At 45.9% G+C, this 26,650-nt stretch overlaps 1 protein-coding gene across 1 annotated transcript in view; it reads right to left on the bottom strand.

Moving 5' to 3' along the window:
• DNAH14 (dynein axonemal heavy chain 14) overlaps positions 1-26,650 on the bottom strand; it is a 1,270,113-nt gene that overhangs the window by 164,206 nt on the left and 1,079,257 nt on the right. The window contains exons 74-79 of the mRNA XM_086926153.1: positions 26,023-26,179; positions 25,651-25,861; positions 24,805-24,907; positions 21,241-21,468; positions 16,718-16,915; positions 14,572-14,771 (exon numbers count right to left, since the gene is read on the bottom strand). Of these exons, the coding sequence (XP_086782279.1) occupies positions 14,572-14,771; positions 16,718-16,915; positions 21,241-21,468; positions 24,805-24,907; positions 25,651-25,861; positions 26,023-26,179 (1,097 nt within the window). The remainder of the gene's footprint in view (positions 1-14,571; positions 14,772-16,717; positions 16,916-21,240; positions 21,469-24,804; positions 24,908-25,650; positions 25,862-26,022; positions 26,180-26,650) is intronic.

The raw sequence follows: 26,650 nt of genomic DNA, 5'->3' as shown, positions 1-26,650 counted from the left end.
GCACTGGGTCAGTGTAGAATGCATTTAGTGTGCTGAGCTGTGTAAGCCTTTCACTGGGATGTGATATGAAATCAGTAGACCCTGGTCAGTTTAGTGGCCCAAATGCTGCACAATGTAGGTAAGCTGTTCATTTATGCACAGCATTTAGTAAAGAACACCTGGATTTTTTATGGGTGGGGCAGCAGGAATGTGCCTTTCTCCAGTAGGTGAGTGAATTAAGTCTGAGGATAAATAGTGCAGTTTAGGGATATGTTGAGTCTGCATCCTGAATGTCGACCCCAGAATATATCAGTGGGACATACCATTAGGGGTGAAACATCCCAAAAATTATTGACAGGTAAGTAAGTGTAGATTTTCTATACCTAATGCCACATATATGTACCTAAATTGTAAACATATTTTCAACGTAAGCAGATGCGGAGTTAGAAATAGTAAATCTATACGTCTCTATTTGTACTTATTTTCCAATATTTTTTCCCTTGATATTCTATGTGTGGCTTGGTGTTTGTTGTGGCAATTCCACTGTATGTTGTTAGCATACAGTGGAATTGCTAACTTTCTCCATGCACATTTTCATGAGCAGTTGTAAAGGAAGGAGGTGTGTGGTGGTTTATCTTATGTTTGTGTGTATGTGTAACATGTTATCTAGTTCACAAGCAGCTCTAAGGTAATATTGGATGTGTATGGGGGTTTGCCAGACCACAGTGAGAGGAGAAGCTAGAAAGACATGATTTATCTAGCATAGTAACTTACTGTAGATAATAAATTACTGTTATATTGGTCTGTGTCTCTTAGTTTCTGTGAAGAAGAGGTCCATCTTGTGATGTCACAGATAAATCTTTCACCAAAGGACAATTGAAGTGAATCTTTCCACCTAGATGTTCTTCACATCAATGATGTACATGGATTAAAGGGAGAGAAGATTTGACTGAACACATTTTTTCAAAGCATTTGCCAACTTGGCTCAGTTGATATAGGCCAGTGATGCCTTTGTCGAAGTAGGGACAAGCTGACAGGCTCTGGTTGTGGAGATATAGCTAATGAAGTCAGTACTATGATGACTACTCTTGGAGATATTTTCAACAAGATGCAAAAACAAGATTTGATCAGAATAGTAAAGATATCACCCATTAGATCCAGCATGGTAAGGGCGTCTTCTGGAGTAATCAGAGCTATGGTATTCTGCCATGTCTCCTGTTTGATATATCTGGATATCACAAACTTGTTGAGCTTGTTTTGAGAAAGTATGAACTCAAAATTCTCTGTAATTCTTTGTACACGGTAACATAGTACATCCCTTGTTTATGTACCAGAATAGGGACAATTGCTTTCTTGTCCTAAAGTCAGTGACTTTGCTTTATCACGACCTAGTTGTTCTGGCTAGACCTGAGGCAAAGTGCATGCAGGATCTTTCTAGAACTACAGATGGAAACTCAATATTGACTTCCCACTCCCAGTGATCAAAATCTTAATCTTTATTCTGCCACAGACGTCAGTAGTTTTGTTCTTCCATGGCACAGCCAGTGTGGAGTCAAGGGATAAAGTGTTGGTACCACAGGTGGAGTTGACCACTTGCCTCCTGAGCTCTAAGGAAGAAGATACAAATTTGATAGATGACATCTTGAAGAATCCTATTTTAGATTAAACTCCTCTGATTCCAGAACCGTTTTCTGCCCTGGGGCTGGGTCGGTCGGCTACTAATATTGTCCAGGCCGCACGGGGTCTCCAGACTCTCCCGCAATCATCTGGAGAATCACGATGCCTGATGCGCGGGCCCATGATTGCTGAGACTGTAGTGACAGTCAGTCACAGTGAGTGTCGCGGCCGGGCGGTAATAATATTTAAATTTATGCGCAGGCTGAGAAGCAGCAGGCACTCAACTCACTTGTCTGTCTCTCTCAAGTCCCCCACCGCTTCTAACGGCCAGAGACTTCACTTCCTGTGCAGGCAGCCGGGCGTGATGAGGTCACATCCGATTAATAATCCCCCCCGCGGGGCCACAGCAGCCATTAGCAACCTCTGCTGAGTTGAGGGCAGGGCCCGCGCCCGGGTCGAGGTTTCGACAGTTCAGTGTGTGTCTTCAGTGATTGACAGCCGCGCGGCCGGCGTGCAGCGGGACTGGGAAATTACAGATTGTAACATTGTAGCTCCTCACTGACTCTCAGAGGCTGAGCCAGAGAGTTAGATTAACTGTTTATTATCTGAGCCAGCTCTGCTGGCAAGTGAGCCTGCAGTGCAGCGCCGGGTAGCAGACCCTGCACACAAGTTTCTGAGTAGCTTTAAAAAATATATGACATTGCATTTCAGTGTGGTGATGTGGAACACTGCACTGAAATGCTTGAGTGTCACACCTGATGCTTGTTACTTGGCAGGACTGAGTTAGATGATAAAGTGTGAAAGGTGTTCCAGAAACGGAGTTCAGCGGCCTCGCCTGAAGTGAACTCAGTATGCATGCAGTGCCCCAGCCAGCCCTTGCAGGCCAGAGAGAGTTGCAGCGGCGCCTGCAGGCACCAACCGCCTGAAACACCACAGTCCTATTCCTCCGAACACAGACACTCGAATCATCTGCGGCTGGGCCGTGGCCCAAGTACGTACCAGCCAGAGCCTGTGTATTTTATTAGACAGATCATGTTATTTCAGGTCCTCATGCTCCATTATTGCTCTCTATGTCTCTATGATGACCCGTTATTGTGTCTGATACCTGGTTATTGCCCTTACTGGTGCTATATGATTGTCATGTCTGGTTACCCACGTAGATGCCTTATTATTGTCCTCTTTGATGCCTTATTATTGCTCCCTCTGATGATATTATAGCCCCTATGATGCCCTAATATTACCCCATCTGAAGCGCCACTTTTGTCCTCTAGGACGCCCTGTTATTGCCTTATCTAATTTGCTGATATTCCTTGCACTGTGCTCCGTTATGGACACCTCTGATGCCCCATCATTGTCCTTTCTGATGCTATGTGAACCCCCCGCCCCCCTCAACGCCCCCTCTGGTGTAGTAGGATTTCCTTATTTATTGCCCTGTTATTAACCCATTCCATGTGCTAATATTGTCCTGCCTTATGCCATTATTGCCTGCTCTATATAACTGTTATACCCCCTCTGATGGCTCATTAATGCCAACTTTGATGCCAGTATTGAACTCTATTGTGGCGTTAATGCCTCCTCTGCTGTCTCATTAAGGTCTACTCTGGTGCCTCACTATTGCTCCTCTGATGCATTGTTATTGCCAGCACTATTCCCTATTAATGCTCCCTCTGATACCTTCTTATTGCCCCCTCTGATGTAGTTATTGCCCTGTATGAGGCCCTGTGATTGTCTCCTCTGACACCCTGGTATTGCCCCGCCCCTCCTCGGGTCTCTGCTCTGTCGTTGGTTTGTTTATTTCGAGGCCTAAAAAGGGAGGGGGTCAGAAGAGCAATAAGGGAGCTAATCCACAACAACTTTAGAAATCCTAAACTGTCTTCTGTTGGATTTGGTGATCCAATCTAGGTATTACAATGCATGGATGATTTGCTATTTTGTCCAATACACGTTTTCTTCCTAATTTCTCTTGATAACATGTTATTCAAAGTGTCACTCGTGATAGACATAATTGCCTCTCATAAGTTGAGAATAAACATAAAAATGTCACTCATATGCATGCTGAAAACCTGGCAGCTGTGTGTGTTAGTCCTACCCCTGATGCGTGGTACTTGGCAGTGATAGTGTAACTTATGATATTTATGTGTTTCCCTTGTGTTCATTGCTTGATTATGCTTGCGAGAAAGTGTCACTCATAGTTGTTTAAATGTCACTCATAATTACCCTGAAATTATGAAAATGTCACACATAGCAATCTGAAACCTTGGCAGCTATGCTAACTGCCTCAGATGGTATCTTCAAAGCTGCTGGTGTCTGCTTGGTATTAATTAGCTACATGGATGTGTTCAATGGCAAGGCTGAATAATTCACTCCAATAAATGGCAAGCCAGAGAAAAACTGTGCATTCCCCTCCTTGCTTCTGAATAATTGTCAGAACTCTGAATATTGCACATATTACTTGGAACAGGCTTAGAATATCAGATGACATGGATTATGACATGTCCTTTGCATACATGTCAGCTCTCGGTTAGCACAGTGATGAATCCACTCATTTGTTCACTCGATCCTCAAGGGATAGGCCATTTGAAGCCATTGAAGGGTGTAAGAAGTTGGATTATTGTTTGTATAAATATTTGGGCTGGGCAAATGCCCACCTCAAGGAATAATCACAACTCTTATTAGGATGAACCTACAGAGTCCCTAAATTAACCTGAGGTCAACCCCATGGCAGCTGTGGCATAAAGCAGACAGATTTAACTTTGAGCAATGTGTAAAGTATTTATGGCAGTACCGAAACAGTAATAAAGTCAAAACACCAAGCAATAAAACGCCCCAACCAAATGAGGAAAATAGAGTACAATTGATTAAGCAAAACAATACCAATACGACGAAAATACAATAAGGGTAACCAGAGATATGAATTTTTAAGATTTTAAAAAGCAATATCACCAAAAAGTGCTAGGCACGAATGATAATCTATGGTTGCGGTAGACTGGGATCTCATACTGACTGCGATGATTCGTGGGATTCGTGGGACCAGGATTGTACTGGTCTAAGATTTTACCTTCTGACTTAGGGCCTGATGTACGACCATTTGAAACTGCGACTCGCAAATTGCGTCAAATTGCGAGTCGTAATTTTCAATGTACAACGGTGTCTGAGACACTGTTTGCGATTCCCAATTGGGTTGCAAATTGATTGCCTCATGCATAATAATGAGGCTGTCACAATTTGCGACCCCATTGGGAATGGCTGGCACTCCCAGGGATGGTGGCCTGCTGGGGTCAGCATGCCTCCATGTCTGGGACTGCTTTTAAATAAAAAAAAAAAAAAATGAATGCATTAAAAAAAAAAGAAAAGAAATGTTTTTGTTTCATTATTTAAGGGCAGGTATTGGTCCCTGGGACCACTCACAGCCTGCTTTGAAAATATATTTCCGCACCCATTCACAAAGGGGAAGGGGCCCCTGGGGACCCCTTCCCTTTTGTGAATGGTTTATCATCCTGTTGAAGAGGGTGGTAAACTGCGAGTGTTTTGGGACCGCAATTGCGGTCGCAAAACATTCTTACATAGGTGTTGGACTCGCTATTAGGAAGGGACGCCCATGGAACACCCTTTCCTAATAGCGAGCCGCTAACCCTATTTTGTGAGTCGCTATTTAACTAGCGACTCGCAAAATAGGGTTAATGCATGGGCAACAGGTTTTTTGCATGTGCAAACAGGTCTAAAACCCACTTGCGCACGCTAAAAAAACCATTGTACATCTGGCCCTTAGTCTTTTAAGTCCCAACCTTTCTGGGTTTCTGAAGCAAATTCTCTGGATCACTTCTAAGGCTCCTAGGAGGCAGCACTTAGGGGCCACTTCAGCAGAGACCACGAGGAAGGTCCAGTCCAGGTATAGTTGCTACTGGTCAGTGGGTCATTCCAGGTAATAGGCCTCTTGCAGCTTGTTACTTCCAGTAGCCACACAAGAGGATAGCCGATTGACCCTGTGAGTACAGCTTTTTGTGCTTGGTACAAGGAGGAGCAGGTCCAGTCTTGTTGGGCTCCACCTCAGGTCATTGGCATCAGGTATGGTGCTTTTCAGTTCTTCCAAAGGGCCAGAAAGTGTTCTTAAGTGGGTGTTAGGAGGTCCCACATTAAAACCTGGCACCAGCTTGTCAGTGGGGGTGACTCCTGGATACCCTGTCACCAATGAGGTTTAAGAACCCAGGGCAAACCCAACCCACTATTTCAGTAGATCTTGTTTGTATTACTGCAAACAAACATAAAATGCCTTGTGTCAGGGCATTTTCAAGATGGGCAAAGTGTGCAGCCACACTGAATTTGGGTTCTGAGGACTAGGTATGTGTGGGAATGTCATAGGGGAATGAAAAGTGTCATCCCACATCTAACACTAAAATCTACTTTCCAACAACAACCCCAGGGACAGAAGTATGATAGGACAAAAACTGTGCTCTTCAGCATCCGGACCGGTGATACATAAGAAGTATCTTGGCATTCTGTTCCTCCCCTTCAAGTGTGTCCCAATTAGTACATGCTAAGCAAGTTTGGCACTGTGGTGCCACAGGATGCCCACAGCCACTACTCTGAATATTCAGTGGAGTTTACAGGAGTCATCTGTGCACTTTCAGGCCAGCATATTTTTTGCTCTTGTGAGATGTTTCACACCTTGTTCACACCAAATGTAGCACAAGGTGGGAGTTGCTCATGAGTTAATACATATTTGCCTCAGAAACTTCATACAGGGAAAATGTAACTTTCTAAAAGTTACTTTTCCTCAATATTTAAAAAAATATCCAACTTCATCATTGAATTGGATTTTAATTAACCTTTAAAAATAGTGGTTTAAATATTTTTCTAGCTGGTCCCTTTCTCGAGTTAGTAGTGTAAGTAATTTAATATGCTCTCTGGTTTTCTATATAAGGCATCTAGGCCCGGCCACAGTGAAAATCACATCTTTGCGCCTTGTCACTGTAGGGACATGGTAATATTGATTTTCTACATGTCCCACTTTTAAATACCATGCACCCGACCCTGTGGGCTACAAGGCTTACATAAGGGTGACTCACTAATATTTAAAAGGGCGACTTCTACCTGTGAAAAGGAGTTATTTTAACAGTTCACACTTCAGGATTACACTGCAGCAGTCAGTCTACAGTTGTAGGCCTGAAGCCATGTTTTATTTTATCATACTAGAGGATGGCACACTAAGTGCTGCAGCCCACAGGTTATAGTTAACTTTTCATCCATGGTTGTATTTGCACACCATAAACTAAGACCTTATAGAAAATATAAATATGCTAATCATGGATTGGCTACTCAGGGATTGGCCAATTATCCATGTTTTATGTGGCTCAAGCACTAAGCAGTAGTGCCCCAGTGTGTTGTGTCTAAAAACTAACAATAAAATACAGTCCAGCGAATGGTGAAAAATTAGTGGTGACCACACGGAAAAAGTAAATATCCTACAATCGGGGCAATCAGAAAGACTGACCAGAAGAGCATACACAAGAATAATTTCCAGAGAGCTAACTTTCCCTTTTTTCAACAGCTGCAAATTTAACATAAATCTGTATGTATGAAGAAAACAGGAGACACCCTCCTTAACAACATTAACAAGCTCAACATGATATAGTATCACATCCAACGTTTTGACTCACATCCAATGTTATGACTCCAAATTACACGTGTGCAACCTCATCTGCTCCGCCTCACCAGTCATCTGATGTAAGCCACTCATACATCTTGCCTAGGCTGAACATCTCAACATTCTCATCACCCAGCTTTAGGTCCAATCACCAACTCATGCTGAATCCAAAAGAGATCAGCAACTATTTAGATCATTCAAGGACTTCTCCATCAACAACCTACAATTCAAGCTACCTCCTGCCCCATCACCAAGCCCTGAGACAATATCCTTCTCAACAAATTCAGCTCATTCCTCGAAAACCACACAAGTATCCACGTAACAACAAAAAACAGAAACCATTAGCGCAAGTGTACTGCTAGGACATTACACTTAACAAACGCAGCATGTACAGACAAGAAAGAAATGCAAGTAGAGCGGATAGTCCACAGACCTTACATTACTCAAAATCTCCTGTGCTACACAGAGAAAACTCCTCACATCACCTGACACTAAACACTATACCAATATCAACAATGAAGCAGCAAACAGAAGCCAAACGCTGTTCTAGACCATAAAGCATTGCATCAGTACCTTACCAGACCACCTAATCCCATACTCCATAAAAAAGTGCCATGCCATCAACCTATTCTTCAGTGATAAAATCAGATAGTACAATCACAATAGGAAGTCTGCTCCCAAAAAGCACTCCTTATTGCAACACCTAAAAATAGCATTCCTTCAACTTCCTATCCCTCAAATGCGTCTCCTCTGAAGATGATGTCAATTCAATTGAATACTTTTTTAGTAAGATTTTGAACTCTAATGAGGTCCACAGTAGAATAAGACAGATTATACTAACATTGTATTTCCAATTATATCATAATAAAATATTAAAACAATGATGGCTTACCCTTACCTTTCAACAAAACCCTCTGCAGACAATCTCAGAAACGTCTCAATACTAACAGTTTCTCCCTCCTCTAGGAAAGTCGTTAGAAACTACCATCAAGATAGACCTGATCTTCCAATTCCAAAAGAAAGCACCATAGATGCCAATAACCTGGTTAACTACTGGATGATCGCCAATATACCCTTCATTTGTAGTATCATTAAAAGATCATTCTATGCACAACTGCACGATCACATCAAAATCAACCATCTCTTGAGTGCTTCCTACATTAAGGATTCAGTAGTTTCCCGAATCGGTATTTAAGAATTCGGTAATTTACTGATTCCTTAAATTACAGATTCGGTAAATTACCGAATCCTTAAATTAGGCCCCTACATCTGAAAAGCCTAATACCGGTCGGTAACGGCCGAAATTCGGTAATTTCGGCCGTTAACGACCGGTATTAGGCTTCCTACATCTGGCCCTAAGTGATTAACACAAGACTGGCAACAGTTAGATCGCAACAAATGTTTTTCAGAACGTCTAAGACATATCAATGTCTACATTTTACACATTGTAACAACGTAATGTAATCGAATGAAGTCGGATATCCACACACTGGGATATTTTTGCAACTTGTATTAAGATAAATGGCATGTCCAGCATCAAATGTACATGCAGACATTTCTTCATCAGTCAAACTAAGAATGTGGCGAGAATATGTTTGTTGAAACATAAGAGTCACTTAAGAATTAAAAAGGAAAATTCATGATTGGAAAAAAAACATTTATGGACTCAATGTGAATCAGATTATATTCTAAGTAGTAGAATTTATTGATAGTGGATAAAAATAGGAAATTGATATAAAGAAGAGGGGCTTCGTGGATGAAAAAATTAGCCCAAGAATCCTTCTTGGGCTGAATGAAAAACTGGAAGTCACTGGATTTCTATAGCATTAGTTGACAAAAGAGACTAAGCACAGTTCGATAATCTAGCATTTGAGATTATTAGGAACATATTTTCTCTCAGACTGCGATGCATTTGAACTTTAGAATCCATCATTTTTATTGAGTGGTAAAATATCTCAGAACACAGCTTAGCTGCCTACATCCACTGGCCGGCAGAGCATTCTCTATGTTCGGGCCTACACCCTGGAGGGCGACCCCACGAGGGAAGAGTTGGGCTGCAACAAGCAGCCAGTTCAGGTGCTTAGCTACCACTTTTAAAACGGAGAAAACAGACATAAAAAAGATAAACACCCAATTCCCACACCCCCCATATCCCCATACCGCCACTCCCCACCCTCCTCCGCATCAGCCTCAAATTCCACCTCATACTCCCTACCTCCCCTAGGCCCACCCACCACCGCTCTGACAACCTTAGTAGTTCCCCAAGGCTCTAAAGGGATAAGCTGAAGGATTTGTAGGTACTTCGGGCATGTGACCTCCCTTAAGTCCTTAGACAGGAGTTGTAGGAATGGGCCCCACAATTCCGCGTATTCGGCATCCATGCTCAACGAAAGGCGCTCCATAGCTAAAAGGTGCCAAAGCCTTCAAATCCAATCCCGCGGGCAGGGCACAAACAGGCCTCAGCAGTGCCCACCATTTCACTCTGCAGCCAACGTCCAAATCTCAACAGGGAGACCCCGCCTGCCGACGTACGGGCCAATGGTGAGTCCCCCACTTTCCCGGACCCCCGCAACACAGCAGGACTGCTTAGGGACAGCACCAGGAGGTACCCAGGACTGCCGACCGCCCAAGGCCGCCTCAGTGCAAGGACTATCTCAAGCTATACGCTGCCTGTGACCCCAATTTCCATCCAGTAGAGCCTTCACTCCGTCCAAGGTGCCAAAGAGCTCCTCACTGCAGCACCCAGCCAAAGAAAGTAGAGGAGCTCTGCACTCCGAGTCTCGGGCCGACCTCAAGTCTCACGCACTCTGCAGGGGTCCCAGTGCAGCAGGGTAAACACAATCACCAAGGCGGGGGAGGGCCAAGGCTCACCACCACTGCAGACACAGTCCTCCTCTCGGGCCACACTGATAGTCCCCCCGCACTCTCCCAGCGGGACCGCCACAGCTATTGAGGCCCAGCTCCCTCTCCACTCTAGGGCTTCCTGCCGTTCGCCGACCTGCGGACCGAGCACCCAGCGGGGGTCTCAAACGCTGCCGCCCTGCCAAGGCAAGATCCCAAGCTGCCTCCCACCACACCAGGCCTCACTTTCTCACAGGCCCGGCACTCGTGGACAGGCCGCAGCGCGAGAAAATGGCTGCCACGCTGTGGTCCTCAACCCATCCACTCGCCACGTCTTTTTCAGTACACACGGCTCCGGCGGGGCACTCTCACAATCGCAGGCCTCGGGGAGCTCTCGGTAATAAGGCACCGCCCACCGATGTACGGGCCGATGTAAGGCCCCTCGTTGTTCCCAGAATCACCAGGTCTCAGTTAGGCAGCAAGGCTCGCCACCACCACACCTCGAGTAGGCCTCCGCTTGAGGGACCCACGCCCCCCCCGCAGGACCGCCACACCTTCGGGCAGTAAACGAAAAAAAGGGGGGGCACAAAGCACTCCAAGCACAGTTCAGGCAACGAGGCCCACCGCCTACTCCACCCGCGGGGCCCTCTCACCATCCACCGGCTCGCGGACCGAGCTCCTGGTCCCCGGCAGCCGCCCCTCCTCTCCTCACCTCGCACCTTTCGCCTCCAGCGGGGCACAGACACAGTCGCTTCTCCTTATAGCGGCGCGGAATCGCACACCCGCCCAGCGGGGGTCTCAACTGCTGACTCCTTGCCCAGGCAAGCACCCAAGCTGCCCCTCACTGCACCAGGCATCACTCCTTCACAGGCCCGGCACTTGTGGGCAGGCCGCAGCCCGAGGTAATGGCTGCCACGCTGTGGGCCTTAGTTCCGTCTGCCCGCCACCTCTGCTGCGATGCACACAGCTCCGGGCAGGCTAACAATTCACCGCCCTGCCTTTATTCCAGCGGCCATACCGTGCAGGCAGGGCACCGCACCGCAGCAGACAGTCCCCTACTCCCTACTCCCTCCGCCACCAGGCAAGACGGGTGCAAGCAGTGTCAGGGCCGGACTGCCCGAATCAGCCACCAGCCACCCCTCAGCACGGAAAAAGAGGCACCGCCAGCTTCAGGACCGCTCAGAGGTGCATCAGAGCTCCGCGGCTGGCGTGGATGGGCACCAGTGTAGGAGAGTAGGGTCTGCTTCCTATGGTCACCCCCACTTTTTGCTGTGATTCTCTGGTTTTTCGACTTTAGTGTGGCTGTGGGCCTGCTAATCAGACCCACAGCCCAGCTGTTCTCTCTCTAAATTGATACCATGTACTTTAGGTACATACCGGATTGGTTACTGGGTCCCTCTTGTGAGCCCCTGTATAGTGTACCATAGGTACCCAGGGCATAGATGCACCTTAGGCCTACCAGGGGCTGCAGCATGTATTGTGCCACCCCTGGTTTGCCTTTCAAACTGACACCACAGGTCTGTTCACACAGACTGGGTAAGGCGGTGTAATCACCCCTTACTTAGATATAGTATTTCTATATCTACCTTTATATGTCGACACATATACACCTATAAGCCTTTCCTATGGTAGGCCTCGATAATCCTGGAGGCAGAGTGCTTGGTTTTATGTGAGAGGGTGCCCTGGCATGAGCTGAGCCCCTCTGCAGCTTTCGGAACCATCTCCTTATAGCTGTTCTATGATATAGCCATACCATATACTCTTCAGTGCATTATAATCCTAGCAATTAATGCTAACTTTGGTTTGGCTTTATCAAAAGTGTGTAAGGTGTCAAACACTTTGGAATACTAACCCCCGCCAATTCTGGCGGCGGGGGTAGCATTTCACCCTTCTAGAGGGAGAAGACATGTAGTTACTGGTTTACCCGGTTAAAGTTAAACAGAGCCTCAGCATCACAAAATGGATGCTGCTGCCACAGACACGAGTCTGACCTCCTGTTGCTGGACGAAACCCTGGCACGGGAGGCCTGGACAATAGGTTCCCTATCCAGGGAGGTGCTGGCACCTCCCCTGACAGGGGTTTTGTGTATTGGGACAGGGAGGGCTGCATTCAGTGAATGCTTCTAGACACTGCCTGGGAGACACAAGGTGCTCCATGCAAAGCCCAGTTCAAACCGGTTGCTGGGGCACACAGCCCCAGCTCTGGCGCAAAACTGGACATAGGGAAAGGGGTCTAACCACCCCCTTCTCAGGTCCACCCATAGGAGGGACCTAGCCAGGTAGTCCAGCCCCCATCTTTAGTATAAGTATAGGAGCTGTGTCCCTAGGACTTTAGATTCTCCTGGACGAATCTTTGAAAGACATATCCTAGACCATCGACGTTCCATTCTGAATGGAAGACGGAAGACATCTCCCTTGTGGTCAAGGAGTGACCACCCTGTGCAAACAGGCACAAACAGCATCTTTGCCGGTCTGCAGTTTCAAGGCTCCCGTCGGATCCCGAAGACTCTGTGACACAGGAACTGGACTTCCAAACCTCTCTGACTCCGACCCACATCCACAGCAAAGCTGAGACCCGTGGCAGACAAGAGAGACGTAGGTCCGGACACCCTGGACATCCTGCATTTTGCTATCTGCACTCCTTTTCTAAAGCCTCAGTAAGTTGTGCATTGGGGTATGAGAAGCCCCAGCCATGAGCACTATTTGCACTGAAGCCCAGTTCCCCACACTCCACAAGTGTACTGTGGGACATCGCCTGGTTCCTTCCTGGTTCCTTCATGGTCACTGGCTAGTGAGCCAGACTCTGTCCCTTCTGCTTTCAGGTTCTTCAGATCTTCGATTCACCCTTGGATCCACCTGGACACTTTTGCTCTGGTCGACTGCAGCACTTCTTTGAAGCTCGCCATAGAAAACGACGACGAAACCCGACACAAAATGACACCTATGCACCCGGCTTCCCTGGGTGAGGTAACACGAGTACTCCGGTGCTCCCGTAGGTCTTGACTCTCAAAGTGTCCTAGTTTAAAAGGTTCCCATCCTAGTCCATCCGGAAGAGTCCTTAAATTGTATATTTGTAACTTCTTTGTTTCCCATAGAAAGTCAATGGTAACCTGCGTCTGTGTTTAGACACTGCACGCGTCTCCCGTGGGTCTCCGCCTTCCTATCCTTTGGTCGAGTAGAGTAGCCCCAGCAATTCCACAGGCCCCAGGCCTGCTTTCTAACTCTCATGTGGTACTTATACCACTTTCTTAGTATATGGTTTGTGAGGCCCCTAGGGCATAACGTATACTGTGCAACTTATCGTATATTAACTGCGTGACTTGTATTGTATTTTTACCTCTGACCTCATAAAGAGTGCAGAAGGCTTGTGTTTAGATTAAATACATATATATTTGATATATACCTTCTGTGGTGTCCTTTCATTTGGTACTCAAGGGATTATATACGGTAAAACAACTTGCCTAACTCGCCTACTGAAGTCTTAGCCTGAAGGCTGCTGGTTCATGCTACCACTAGGATAGCTTTTATAAGGTTGACTTTACAACCACCATTAATAAGGGTCGATTAGACTGGTGCAAGGTGCCCACTAGAACTAGTGGACATCATATGCCAGGCAAACTTCCCACAACCAGGTAGGGCGATATTCAAAGCATATGTTCATGTGGCGCCGGAGGGACAGGGAAGATTAGAATGAAGTCTGGAGAGAATGGAATATTTGATGAACACTGGAATATTATTTGAGAAATACATGAAAATTATGGACATTTTCAAATATGGAGAATATATTTAATTCCAAAAGAGATCAAAGTAAGGATGGTTTTGTTAATTGAAATGCATAGAGGGTATACAAGTACATGAAATGAATGAGAAAAATAACTGGACCATATGGATGTATTTTCAGGCCTTAGAAAATAATGAAACACTAAATAGTGTACTTATGAAAGCATTCATATTTGTAGCGAGCACAACTTGGAATGCTATAAAATATATGGCATTTGAAAGCTGTGTTTAAAACTTTAAAAAACTGAAAAAAGACTTCCAGGAGATTTCCATAAGTAAATACACAGCAAGACTTAGAAATAAAAATACTTCCATGGATGAGGCATGTTAGGTCTGATACAGGTTTGGCTAGACATGAGCAAAAGCAGAGGAAGCCAAGCAAAGGATCTAGCGACAACTGAGATTAGGGACTATGGTGTTCAGGTACACTCAACTGTGAACTGGCACTGTATATGATGGTAGTGTCTAACGTCTAACTGGGTCCGCCCAAACATTTGCCAATTGAACACGACAAGGTGCACCTCAACTAAGATAATACCAATGAAGAAGTGAATGGTCTGTCAACTACATCCATCCATGAACTGCTTTAAGAGAAGCCCACAGCTCAAAGTAATTAAGAAGTTCCTATTTTTTTTAAGTGCTGCAATTTGGATGGAATGTATTATTGTGTATATTATTTTTTGCAGATTGAAAATCATTTATTCAACTGACCTAACAACAAGGTTGTCCATTTCCATCCTGGGCTGCATAGTGATGATGGTGTCCAGGAAGACAGTAGTCTGTGATTCCAGGAAGGCTCTTTCAGCATTCGGGTGCATTCCAAAGATGTCGGGGGAATCAGTGTCGGGCAAGGACTGCAAGTACGCCACACAGTCTTGCAAACTTGCACTTTCCAACACAGGTCGATAAACCTAAAGAGAGCATGAAATTGTTACTTTTCAATTAGACAATATTTGTATATACTAAACACTAACTTGCAAGCAAATTTAGAGCACTACCTTATAACTGAAATGGGCGCTATTTTGTCACTGGAAAAACAGTTGCTGATCTTAGTGTGGTCATATAAGGTGCAAGTGCTGCATCTTGATTAACAGCTGGAACACCTAAATTTAATTAATTTAATTTGCGTGTTTATATAGCGCTAGAATCACTCCCGGGGGAGTATCTCCGCGCTTCGACCGCTGCGAAACCCTTCCTGGCTTCCCTGAGAGATGGTCCCTTAATGGGTATCTCCAGGGTGAGACCAGGCATCCCCGGCAGTCTGGTGGGGCCGTTCGTGAAGCTGAGGCAAGCTAATGCCCAGAGTTGCCGAGTGTGATCGCTGATCAGAGTGGGCACCGAGGCGAGAGAATTATCGAGTCCGCTGACCCTGGTCCAGAAACCTGCCGCGCCGGGAATCGAACCCTGGTCCCAGGCCGTCCTCTGCTCTCGGGTCTGCCGCCTCTAACCAGTGAGCCACACTACTTCACTAAACCTGTGAAAAGGGAGGCAGCTCTACAAGGATCTTTGTGGGAGAGCACTAGGGGGGGATGCAGTGAGACCATGAACAGTGTAAGAAGGGAAAGGACATGCCAGGGGTAGAGTATGTAATATGGAACTGCTACCAGCAGAGTGAATGGTTTGTCAATGCCACAAAAGACCACTGAAACTGCCCTTCTTTTTAAAACTTTTGTAAACACATATTGATAAAGAAAATTGCCAATGTCAGTCTATATGCTAGCAACTTCGTAGTTTCTATATTATATCACAAATAAAGGACCTGTGTGCACTTGATTTTGTGGTCTTTGATGTAGGATGAGGATCAATGTTTAATTTGTAAAACAAATAAGTGCCAGGGTCCTTGTCAGGCGGCTACTGCAGCTTGCACAACCCACTGACCCTGCCAAAGCTGCTAGTGTCAGTACCAACACAACTACTATTCTTATTTTTTTGCAGAGTTTTTATATAGCGCGAACTTGATCTGAATCGGGTATTCGAGCACTTTATATAGCACCAGTTGCATTACATAAGGACACATTAATTTTTCTTAGGCATGGAGCGATTAAGTGATTTGCCCAGAATCACAGGATGTTCAGCGCCATTGCCGAAACCCGAAATCAGTTCCCCAGATTTTAGGTCGACTCCTCTCCCCAACTAACCATCACACTCCTACAAGAGTGACAATTGAGACTATTACAGGCCCCTAAATGTATAAGAACAGCTTAGGCAGCAGGTATTAGTCATTTTCAATTTATATTGAATCTATAAACAACTGTGATTGTGCTTATCTCGAAATTAGACAAAAAGTGCCACCATGTCAAGAGTGCTGGTGTTGACAATTAAGTGCCAGTACTGAGCAACAGACACCAACGGCTCAAATTGATCAGTGATGAGAAGTAAAATGAGACTGTTATCAGTCAATTTTTATTTACATTTTATTCATTAACATAGTAGTTGTTATTAGAACTAACAGAACATACATCACCTGGGCAGGCAATATGATATTATTTGGCAGCACCTTCTCAAACCTGCCTCTTGTAAGATACAGAACAGCAAGCAAAAAGGAATTAAACAGCATTGTGTAAAAGCATGCAGAGATCAGACAATTAATTGGGCTAGCAGAAAGGACCATCGTCATACAGTTTAGACTCAGTTCAAGTTATGGTCTGCATTTGATTAGATTTTTGGACCAAACAGTGGCAAGAAAGGGCTACAAGGAATGCAAATGAGCTTGAGCTGATGGGTTTGATTGTCTGCTCTTGGATTGAAATCTCTCAGGATAAGAGAATATTTTATATATTGTTAATTCATTGATAAATTATAGCAAATGGTTTTAAATAAATTATAGCAAATGGTTTGAAATTTATGAACATCATACCCTATCACTTGAGAATGCGTAGTCTTCCTGTAACATCGCAGGATTGTAGAAAGTATCCAAAATGCTTAACAGGCATCGACGGTCCCAGTTGTCTGTCACTCGTCCACCGTATACCACTTCACCAGTGAGGTAATGTACAGCTTGCCATGGTATCTCACTTTGGCTTTCAAGAAGCATTGCCAGCATCTGCATGGAAACCTATGAACACACAAGAAAAATATATCTTTCTTAACCAGACACAGCTGTGCAAAAATATGTAATATCAGTTCAACCATTATTTTATTGTCATTGCAGATTTTTGCATTGTATTCATTCAATCATATTATTTGTAAAGCGCGCTACTTACCCGTTAGGGTTTCAAGGCGCTGAGGGGAGGGGGGGGGGCTGCTACTTTTTGAATAGCCAGGTCTTGAGGAGTCTCCTGAAGGTCAGTAGGTCCTTTGTCTGCCGTAAGTGTAGGGGGAGGGTGTTCCATGTCTTGGCGACGAGGTGGGAGAAGGATCTACCGCCGGTGGTTGCTCCTCAGAAGAGGGGGACGGTGGAGAGGGCGTGGTCTGCGGAGCGGAGCTGGCGGATGGGGGTGTAGAAGTTGAGGCGGCAGTTCAGGTACGCTGGTTCGGTGTTGTGGAGTGCATTGTGTGCGTGGGTGAGGAGCTTTAAGGTTATCCTCTTATTGATGGGGAGCCAGTGCAGGTCTTTCAGGCGGGGTGTGATGTGGCTGCGGCGCGACATGTCGAGGATCAGACATGCTGAAGCGTTCTGGATGCGTTGGAGCCGTTTGAGGCGCTTCGTCGAGGCTCCGGCATAGACAGCGTTTTCATAATCCAGTCTACTGCTGACGAGAGCTTGGTCAACCGTCCTTCTGGTTTGGCTGGGGATCCACTTGTAGATCCTGCGAAGCATACGGAGGGTGTTGAAGCAGGAGGAGGAGACGGCATTGACCTGCTTTGTCATGGAGAGGGTGGAATCGAGGATTACCCCTAGGTTGCGTGCGTGGTCGGTGGGGGCTGTTCCTAGCGACGAGGACCATCAGGAGTCGTCCCAAGCCGAGGGGGTGGACCCGAGAATGAGGACCTCCGTTTTGTCTGAGTTCAGCTTCAGCCGGTTGTTTCTCATCCAGTCGGCGACGGCTGTCATTCCCTCGTGGAGTTTGGTTTTGGCTGTGTGAGGGAGAGGATCAGCTGGGTGTCGTCGGTGTAGGAGATGATGTTGAGGTTGTGCAGTCGGGCGATGAGGGCGAGCGGGGCCATGTAGACGTTGAACAGCGTGGGGCTGAGGGTAGAGCCCTGGGGTACGCCGCAGATGATCTCGGTGGCTTCGGAGCGGAAGGGAGGAAGGCGAACGCTCTGTGTTCTACCGGAGAGGACAGAGGTGGTCCAGTCCAGGGCCTTCTCTTGAATCCCTGCGTCGTGGAGGCGGGTGCGTATGGTGTGGTGGCAGACCGTGTCGAAGGCAGCCGACAGGTCCAGGAGGATGAGGGCCACGGTTTCACTGTTGTCTAGCAGGGTTCTGTTGCCGTTGGTCGTGGCTAGGAGGGTTGTCTCGGTGCTATGGTTGCGGCAAAATCTGGACTGGGACAAGTCCAGGATGCTGTTTTCCTCGAGGAACCTGGTTAGTTGTATATTGACGGCCTTCTCGATGACCTTCCCTGGGAACGGGAGCAGGGAGATGGGTCGGAAGTTTTTGAGGTCCTTGGGGTCAGCCGTGGGTTTCTTCAGTAGGACGTTGATCTCGGCATGCTTCCAGTCCTCAGGGAAGCTCGCTGTCTTGAGGGAGCTGTTGATGGCCTTCCGGAGGTGGGGTGCGATGATGGTGCTGGCCCTGTTGAAGATGTGGTGAGGGCATGGATCTGTCGGGGATCCGGAGTGTACGGAGTTCATGATCTTGATGGTGTCATTGTTGTCTATGTTGGTCCAGGAGGTCAGGCGGTTGGTGCGAGTGGTGGTCGTGGATGTCTCGGTGGTTGCCGGGGCGGTCGCGGTGTTGAAGCTGTTGTGGATGTCCGTGATCTTGAGGCGGAAGAAGGTGGCCAGTGAGTCGCACAGTTCTTGCGAGGGTGGGATGTCGTTGGCGCTGGAGATGGGGTTGGAGAGTTCTTTCACGATGTTGAAGAGCTCTTTGCTGTTGTGTGCATTGTTGTCTAGGCGGTCTATGAAGGAGGCTCTCTTGGCGGATCTGATGAGGTGTTGGTGGTTGCGGTGGCGTCCTTGTGAGCTGCTAGCTTTCGTTCGCGGGTCCAGTTCTTCTCTAACTTATGGCAGGTTTTCTTGGATGCCTGGAGGTCTTGGGAGAACCAGCTTGCTTTCTTTCTGGTGTGGCTGGTGGAGGGGTTCTTGATTGGGGCAAGGGTGTTGGGGGAGTCTTCGATCCATTGTCTGAGGTTGTGGGCTGCGGCGTCTTCGGGTAGGCTTTGGGCGAGGGTGGTGGTTAGCTGGTCATCAGTGACTTTGCTCCAGCTGCGGCGTGGCATCTGTTGGGTGCGGTGGGGTGTGACGGGTTCCCGAAAGGTGAAGTGGATGCAGCGGTGGTCGGTCCAGTGGAGTTCGGTGGTGTGGTTGAAGCGGACGTGGGTGCTTGCTGAGAAGATGGGGTCCAGCGTGTGGCCGGCGGAGTGGGTGGGCGTCGTGACGAGTTGTCTGAGTCCAAGGTTGGCGAGGTTATCAATCAGGGTGGAGGAGTTGGGGTCATTGTTGTTCTCGAGGTGGAAGTTCAGGTCCCCGAGGAGGATGTAGTCAGTGGAGGCGAGGGCGTGCGTGCTCACGAGGTCGGCGATGGAGTCGCAGAACTGTGGTCGGGGTCGGGGTCGGGGGTATGTAGACGAGTGTTCCTCTGAGGGTGGTGTTGGGGTCGGTGTGGATTTGGAAGTGCAGGTGTTCGGTGGTGCAGAGGGTGTCAGCATCATTAGTGGAGATGTTGAGGGTGTTCTTGTGGATGATGGCGATTCCTCCTCCTACTCCGTTGGTGCGGTCCTTGCAGATGACCTTGTAGCCTTCCGGGATGGCTATGGCGATGTTGGGTGCTGAGGAGGAGTTCAGTCAGGTGTCGGTCAGGAATGCGACGTCAGGGGTGTGGGTGTCGAGTAGGTCCCAGAGTTCGACGGCGTGTTTCCTGGCAGAGCGGGTTTTTAGGAGGATGCAGCGAAGGTGGTTGGATTGATTGGCGGATGGGTCGGCAGGCTGGATGCTGGTGTAGCTGCAGTTTCGGCAGGTGAAGGGTCTGTGGGTCCGTTTCGGGACGGCCAGGTAGCAGGTGCTTGATCGTCCGGTGTTGAGTGCGTGGAGGGTTCCGGTGGCCTAGTGGAGACGGGTGTTGTGGTGGTCGCGGGGGCCAGGGGCTCTGGCGTTGGGCGTGGCCCAGGCGTGGACGGGAGCAGATGGGCTTGCCTTAGACGCATCTTGGGCGCACCAGCGGCGCGGCCACTTTGCGGTCTGCATAAGAGCATTGATGGGAAGGAGGAGCAGCTGGGAGGCGGGAGCAGGAGGAGAATGGGCTGTCAGGGGGTCGGGCCGCAGCGGCGGGAAGAGTGCGGCGAAGGTGACCGGCTCAGCAGCGGCTGGGACTGGGGGCAGGCAGAGGCAGCAAGCGGACAGGCCAAGTCAGCTGGCACCAGGAGACAGCAGCAGGAGACCAGGGTGAGCAGGCGGCAGCGGCGTGGGGGCGACCTAACCTGTAGGCAGGGTCAGAGGTCGCTAATTATTATTATTAATTTCCCAATGCATGGCCTTGCTATTCCCATTACACTCAAAAGACCCAGAGCAAAAAAACAAACAAACCTCCTGGTAAATAAAATGCAAAAGAGCAAAACATAAGCTCAGTGCACCTGCAGAATACCCAGTGCTTGACTCTCAAGATGTTATGCAGCAGGGTGGTTTACAACCAAGAATGTCGAATTTGTGGCAGCAATCTCAAAATGTTGATACAAAAAATAAGGATTCGCTTTGTGAAATTTTCTGACTGTAAATTCAAGTTACTTCTGCAGACAACCTGCCATTATATAAATTACCCACAATCAAAGGTTTGAGGTTAGGAGTTGGAACAAGGTTGCTACCAGGTGTGTCCAAATGGTAAGCTGTCTGGAGTGTGGCGAATACCAACAAAGTTATTAGAGACACCTCATGTGGGATAAGGCACTGAATGTTAGTCACTAAGAACTTCTTTGTGTACTGTGGGCATAATCCAAACTAAAAGATCTTTGGAGGATACATTCTCAGATATCGTGTCCGGCTATATTTTTGTTAAATGGGAATATTATCAGAACAGTCAAGTGTAAGAAATAGCATGGAACTGAATATCCTCGTTTCTGTGGTGTCTTAAGAAGGAAGTGACATCACAGTACTGGAAGGGTTTTTATAAGCCGGAGGATGTGGAAAATTGACGGCTGGCACCAAGACAATGTCACCTTGTGCTGGTCAGAGGTACTGCTAAAATGTTTTCAGATCCAAACTGATTCCTGAAAAAACTTCAAAGATTAGGATTCTGTGTAATATTAGAAATTACTGACTTTATGCTTGTAAAAACCTTACCTCCAAGTCAGAAGAGGTGAATTCATATGGGATATTCCAACCCAGGGCACCATACTTTCTTCTCTCATTGACTACGGCGTTGAAGAAGCAAAGGCTGAATAAAAGCCTTTTCCAAGATGGTCTCCGTTCTCCTTTCTCAAAATTACTTTCCGTTACCTCTCCAGAGCCACTGCTGCCAAATGTTTGAAGTAATTTTCCCTTCAGTCCCTTTGGTTGTTCTACTGCCATCTTTGGAACAGAAGGGCAAGTGTTAATGAAAACTGATTGTTTTAAATAATTTTTGTTGAGGTGTTTAACGTAACAACATTCAATGAAGCCAAGTCAAGAAAAAAATAAATGGGAACAAAAATACATAAATATAATTACAGCGAACACCGTAGTTGGTCAACTCATTTAATCAGAACTGAGCATCAGGCTTCACAGAATATGCACTGCCAAGGACAACATAATAAAGTTGCTCAGTCCTCCTGTGCGCTCCATCAGCCTCTTATCAAGCAGCCGTGTTCACAAATGGAGGTTTGGACTCCTTTTGCTTTTAGTGTAAGGGAAGCCCAATCACAAATAGAAAATGTTCATGTTTTAGATTTGTCTTGGCTGATCAGGCTTTCCTGTCACCAAAAGCAATGGCAGGTACCCAGGCATCCATTCCATTTGTGGGCCCAGCTAATACAGGCTGATGGAGCACCAGGACATAATAGACCCGTATTTTTATAAATTATCTTTATCATTATGGCTCAGCAAGGTAAGACCTGGCCTGGAGATGGAGCCACTTCTATCACCCACAGTGCCCCCTGTTTGTACACAGCACACAAGTAGATTCTGGGAATTGGTGAGGCAAAACATGTTCCCTTTGTGGGTAGTGCATTAGTAATAGTGCCACAGGCTCTACTGCGAGTAAAAAGAATTACCCCAGCACAGCTATTTGGACGGTAAAATACAGTAATAATTAGGGTTGAGTGGGCCCATTGGGCATCTGGGCCCCAGTGCCACTACACCTATCGCACCATTGATAGCTTTGCCCCGGTTTGCGGAACTGGAACATTAGCCAGCAAAGGGAGTGTTGGAAAGTGTTTTATTAGTAGGTGCAGGTAGGTGCGTACAACTAGTAATAACACCACAATCACAAAGAAGGTCCAGTAAAGTTCTCACAAAATGTATCTTAACTGGTAGGTTGGCTGGGAGAAGACCGGCTTAATTTAGGAGACAGGTGGGTAAAGCATTTAAAACACCAATAAATTAAATAAGTAGGACACAATACACAATAAATATCCAACAACAATTTATAACAATATGAATTATTTTCATGAATAAAATGAGACCAAAACGACAAAAATCAAATGTGGGGAACCGGATATATGAATTTTTAAAGATTAAATACTTTCTAGCACTTAAAAGCCAAAAGCGCCAAATTGGGACATCTGGTGGTGCTTGTTACAGGCTGACTGCAATGGAGTCCAGGTCAGATACAAGTTTTAACCTTCTGACATAGTCACTTTTTTGGAGCTTTTTCTCTCAACATCGAGCGGATCTCCTCGTCAGGCCAGCTTGCAGGTTGAAGCCTCGGTCACCTCCTGGAAGTCTTGTTGACTACGAAATGCACTGGAGCTTCAGCAGGGCACACCTGTACCTCAGGCCGAGTTGCGGTTCAAGGTTACCGGGTTGACTCCCGACAGCGTGTTGGTCAACTTATGGAGCTTTTGGACAAAAAATCTCCAAATGATTCCAAACTACCGAATCTTCACCCAGAAGGTCCTGGGCTATTGAAGTGTCCACAACACCAATCCAGGGTTACAGAATCTCTGAGTTGCTCCTCGAAGTTGGGACGGCAACGCACCTGTCAAATCCTTGAAAGTCCACTTAAAGCTGTCTAGCTGGGTTCTTATTGGAGGAGATGATGCAGGAGTCCACTCTTCAAACTATTAGAGTCAGGCAACGTCCTTCTTTTGCTGAAGCCCAAAGTGTTCAGCAGATGCAGTCCTTATAAGTGCAGTCCTCTTAGTGCAGGCCAGGGGTGCAGCAGGGCAGTCCTTCTTCTTTCTTCCAGGCAGGGATATAAGTAGCGGGGCAGCTCTTGCATATTTATCCAGGCTTCTGGGCTGCCAAGCAGAGGGGAACCATAGACCAATGGGGTGTAGGGTACCACCCTCAATCCTGAACACTTCCCATGAAGTGTGGCAAAGTCCTGTCCCAGAAAGCACTGTTCAATAAAATCCAAAATGGAGAAAATCTCTCCTAGAGCTTAAGGTCTGGCTAACCCAACCTACAGGTGTGGCTAACTTTTAACTTTCCCTAACACCTCCCTTCCAGTCCCTCTGCTAATTCAATTAGAGGGGCTACCATCTGGCTGGAGGAGCAGGAAGTGGGGGCGGGCCTGTTCCCTTTCCTTACTGTCTTGCTCTCTTTGACTCTTTGGCTAACCCACCCCCTTCCTGCCATTTGCTCTGGCACTGCAGTTCATCTCCCAGCAGATGTCTCATTGTTTCCCTTCAGGGTACTTCACACCTCATCAGAGCAGTTTGGCTCAGCCTGTCTAAGGCTGGACTATCGGGGGACTCTGCTCCAGAGCTGAATTTGGGCACATCAGAAAAGCAAGTTCTATAACTTATTTTCTGTTATAGTTATAATAAATCCAACCTTGGCATGTTGTTGGGTTTATTCTATCATTTTAACATTTTGAATGATTATTTTAGCTCACTTCTGTCAGAAGATATAGTTCATTAACATTTAATAAAGCCTTCCCATGTTAGCCTATGAAGCTAATGTACCACAATGAGGAAAAACAAAAATGTCAGTTTTTCCCTCAGTATGGCATATAAAATATATTTTAAAATGTCCCTGCTTATTTTAACAATGCACCCTAACCTTGGGGAACTTAGGGTGGACCATAGGGGTGACTTTTATGTAAAAATAAGAATAAGGTAGTTTAAGACTTTGGAAATACCTTTATTCTCAAAGTCGAATTTGGACATCGTTTTATTTTAAAAGCAGCCTGCAAAGAAGGGCTGCCTTTAAAATAACAGTAGGCAATACATCAGTGCACACTTAAGTGCATCTAATCTACTGGGTCTCTAACTTTACATGCCCTACTATATACTACAGACTTATAGGTAGGTTGTTAGTACCAATTGTAATTACATCTAATTACCCAATACCTTTTAAACAGGTTAGCCTGGATAGCAGAGCAAAATCTGAGTCATTAACCACCAGTATCAGTCAAAACATGGGGCTGATCAGGGCAAAAAGGAGGACTTTCTCACAAGGAGCATTCTTTATTGGCTGGCCAGCAGACAATGTTCAACTGTGGTGCCAACCTTATTCGAACCCCTGCTAAGGAGCAAATAGAAATAAGGGTATGCTCTAGCACTGGCAGCACATACCACTACAGAGTCTGTAACTGGATAATTAGTCAAATTGAATGAGTCAACAAACATAGGTCTTTGGATCATGAGGGAGACGTGGAGTACTATAAAACAAAGGGGATGGATTTACTCATGGCAGTGGGGCACGTTTATGACATCTCCTCCAATTTCTATCTGCTATGTTTATGTCACAACTGCTTCCTACCTTGAAACTCTTCTGTAGTATTGGAACTGGAAACGAAGGGTCTGGTTTTGAGCTCAACCACAGTCTGAACTGAGGATCCATAGATGTGCTTGGATTGGTGAACCTACAAACAAAACAATTATGAAAAATAATAATAAAATACTCACTATTCAAAAATCTAAAAAAAAAATACTGTCAATGGTAAGATATTAGTTAGCCAACCTTGAACTATTTTCTTTAAAATTTTGGAACACTAATGAACTGTACGAGAGGATATTGTGATGGTGCTATGTTATGCTACATGTTTGTTCAAAACATGATAATTTTTTTTGTTTTAAATCTGAAAATTAATGTGGTTCTCATTTATTGTATCCAAAGTATGCATGCTACTCTTGGATTGTCAAACTGACACTACTGATGTTGGATTTGACTCATCAACCTGCTTGCAGGCCTATATCTGCCTTATGGGAAGGAATATCATTAAGAATGCAAATTTAAGCTTGCACTAGATTTATGCTCATGCAAAATTACACAACTAAGTGGTAATTTAATACATGTCTAAATCTGGCCTCAAGAACAGATTATGGACGGTCCAAGGTGGGAAATTGAAAAATGTTGATGAACATCTACCAACCCGAACTTATGTGTGACCACAGTCAGAGATTTAAATAATGGATATGGTTACTTGAGGTACTCCTGTTCGACAAAGTGATTTGGAGGGCAGGGCTTTCTGAGTCAAGGGAGCCAATAGGTCTCTGTACTTCACTTGTTCCCTCAGCTACCCTCAAAGCGAGGATTATACATGCTGAAACAGCAGATAAAACAGCTAAGAAATGAACATCCAAATGTTGATTTGCAAGAACTTACGAGTCAACGATTGTGCGAAGTCTGGGCATAAAAGAGGCTGCTAGATGGCAATTCTGGAGGAAAACCCATCGCCCCTTGAGTATCTGTGCTTTCTTGATTAATTCCTCAGCTTTGGCACCTTGACCGCGGCCCAAGGAAACCATGTCCAAGTGCAATGCACTCCCTCGTGTCTCCAGTGCGAGTCGTTGCAGGTGTGCAGCTGGGTCTGTTCCTGTTGAATGACACAGAGCAGATTAGTCACACTGGCCACAAGTCTGAGAAAGTATAGCATTTCCACTTTGCTACCTAAACAACTCCACAATAGCTTATATTCAAATAATTTCTCTCTAGTTGTGTTTCAAATAATTGAAATACTGAAAATTAAAAACCTACCAGGGGAGAGAATGAATATAAGTGGAGTAGTAGCATTGGACTCTTTATATACTTCCTTCAGGTTAATTCCACCACTTTGAAGATACATTGGTCCCATTTTCTCAATAATAAACTCTCTGACAGCAGTGGTCAGACATTCAGGCCTAAGAATCTTTATCTGAAAATAAAATAGATGGAAAATTTACATTTGTATTGAAAGCTTGTGTGCAAAATAAAACTTAAATGGCATCATTAGAGAAAGGAACGTTGAAAGCAGTAATATGCAAGTATAACTATTGGCACACACCACCCTTTGCTGAAGAAGACACTTGTTTTGGTGAAATTCAACATCTTTCAGAATTTCAGACATGTCAACTCATTGAACTCAGAAAAAACACCAAGTCAAAAATGGTACCCAGTTAACCTCATACCTTGCCATATTCTTCTCTAGGGATATCATTAGGTTTTCCATGTCTAATAATTTAGAAATAAGTAGCAGTCAGTACAGTTATTTTTAATCTTTCCTGGGACTGGAGTGGCCTGTAGTGCAGCACATAGAGCCAGGGACATCTATCTACACCTTAAAGGGTGTCGCAGGATGGTGAGTTAGGCAGTACAAGTAGCATATATGCCAGCAATGTAGGGATGG

The sequence above is a fragment of the Lissotriton vulgaris genome, chromosome 6, assembly GCF_964263255.1.
Source record: "Lissotriton vulgaris chromosome 6, aLisVul1.2, whole genome shotgun sequence".
Taxonomy (NCBI): domain Eukaryota; kingdom Metazoa; phylum Chordata; class Amphibia; order Caudata; family Salamandridae; genus Lissotriton; species Lissotriton vulgaris.
This window is presented reverse-complemented; position numbering and strand designations above follow the sequence as displayed.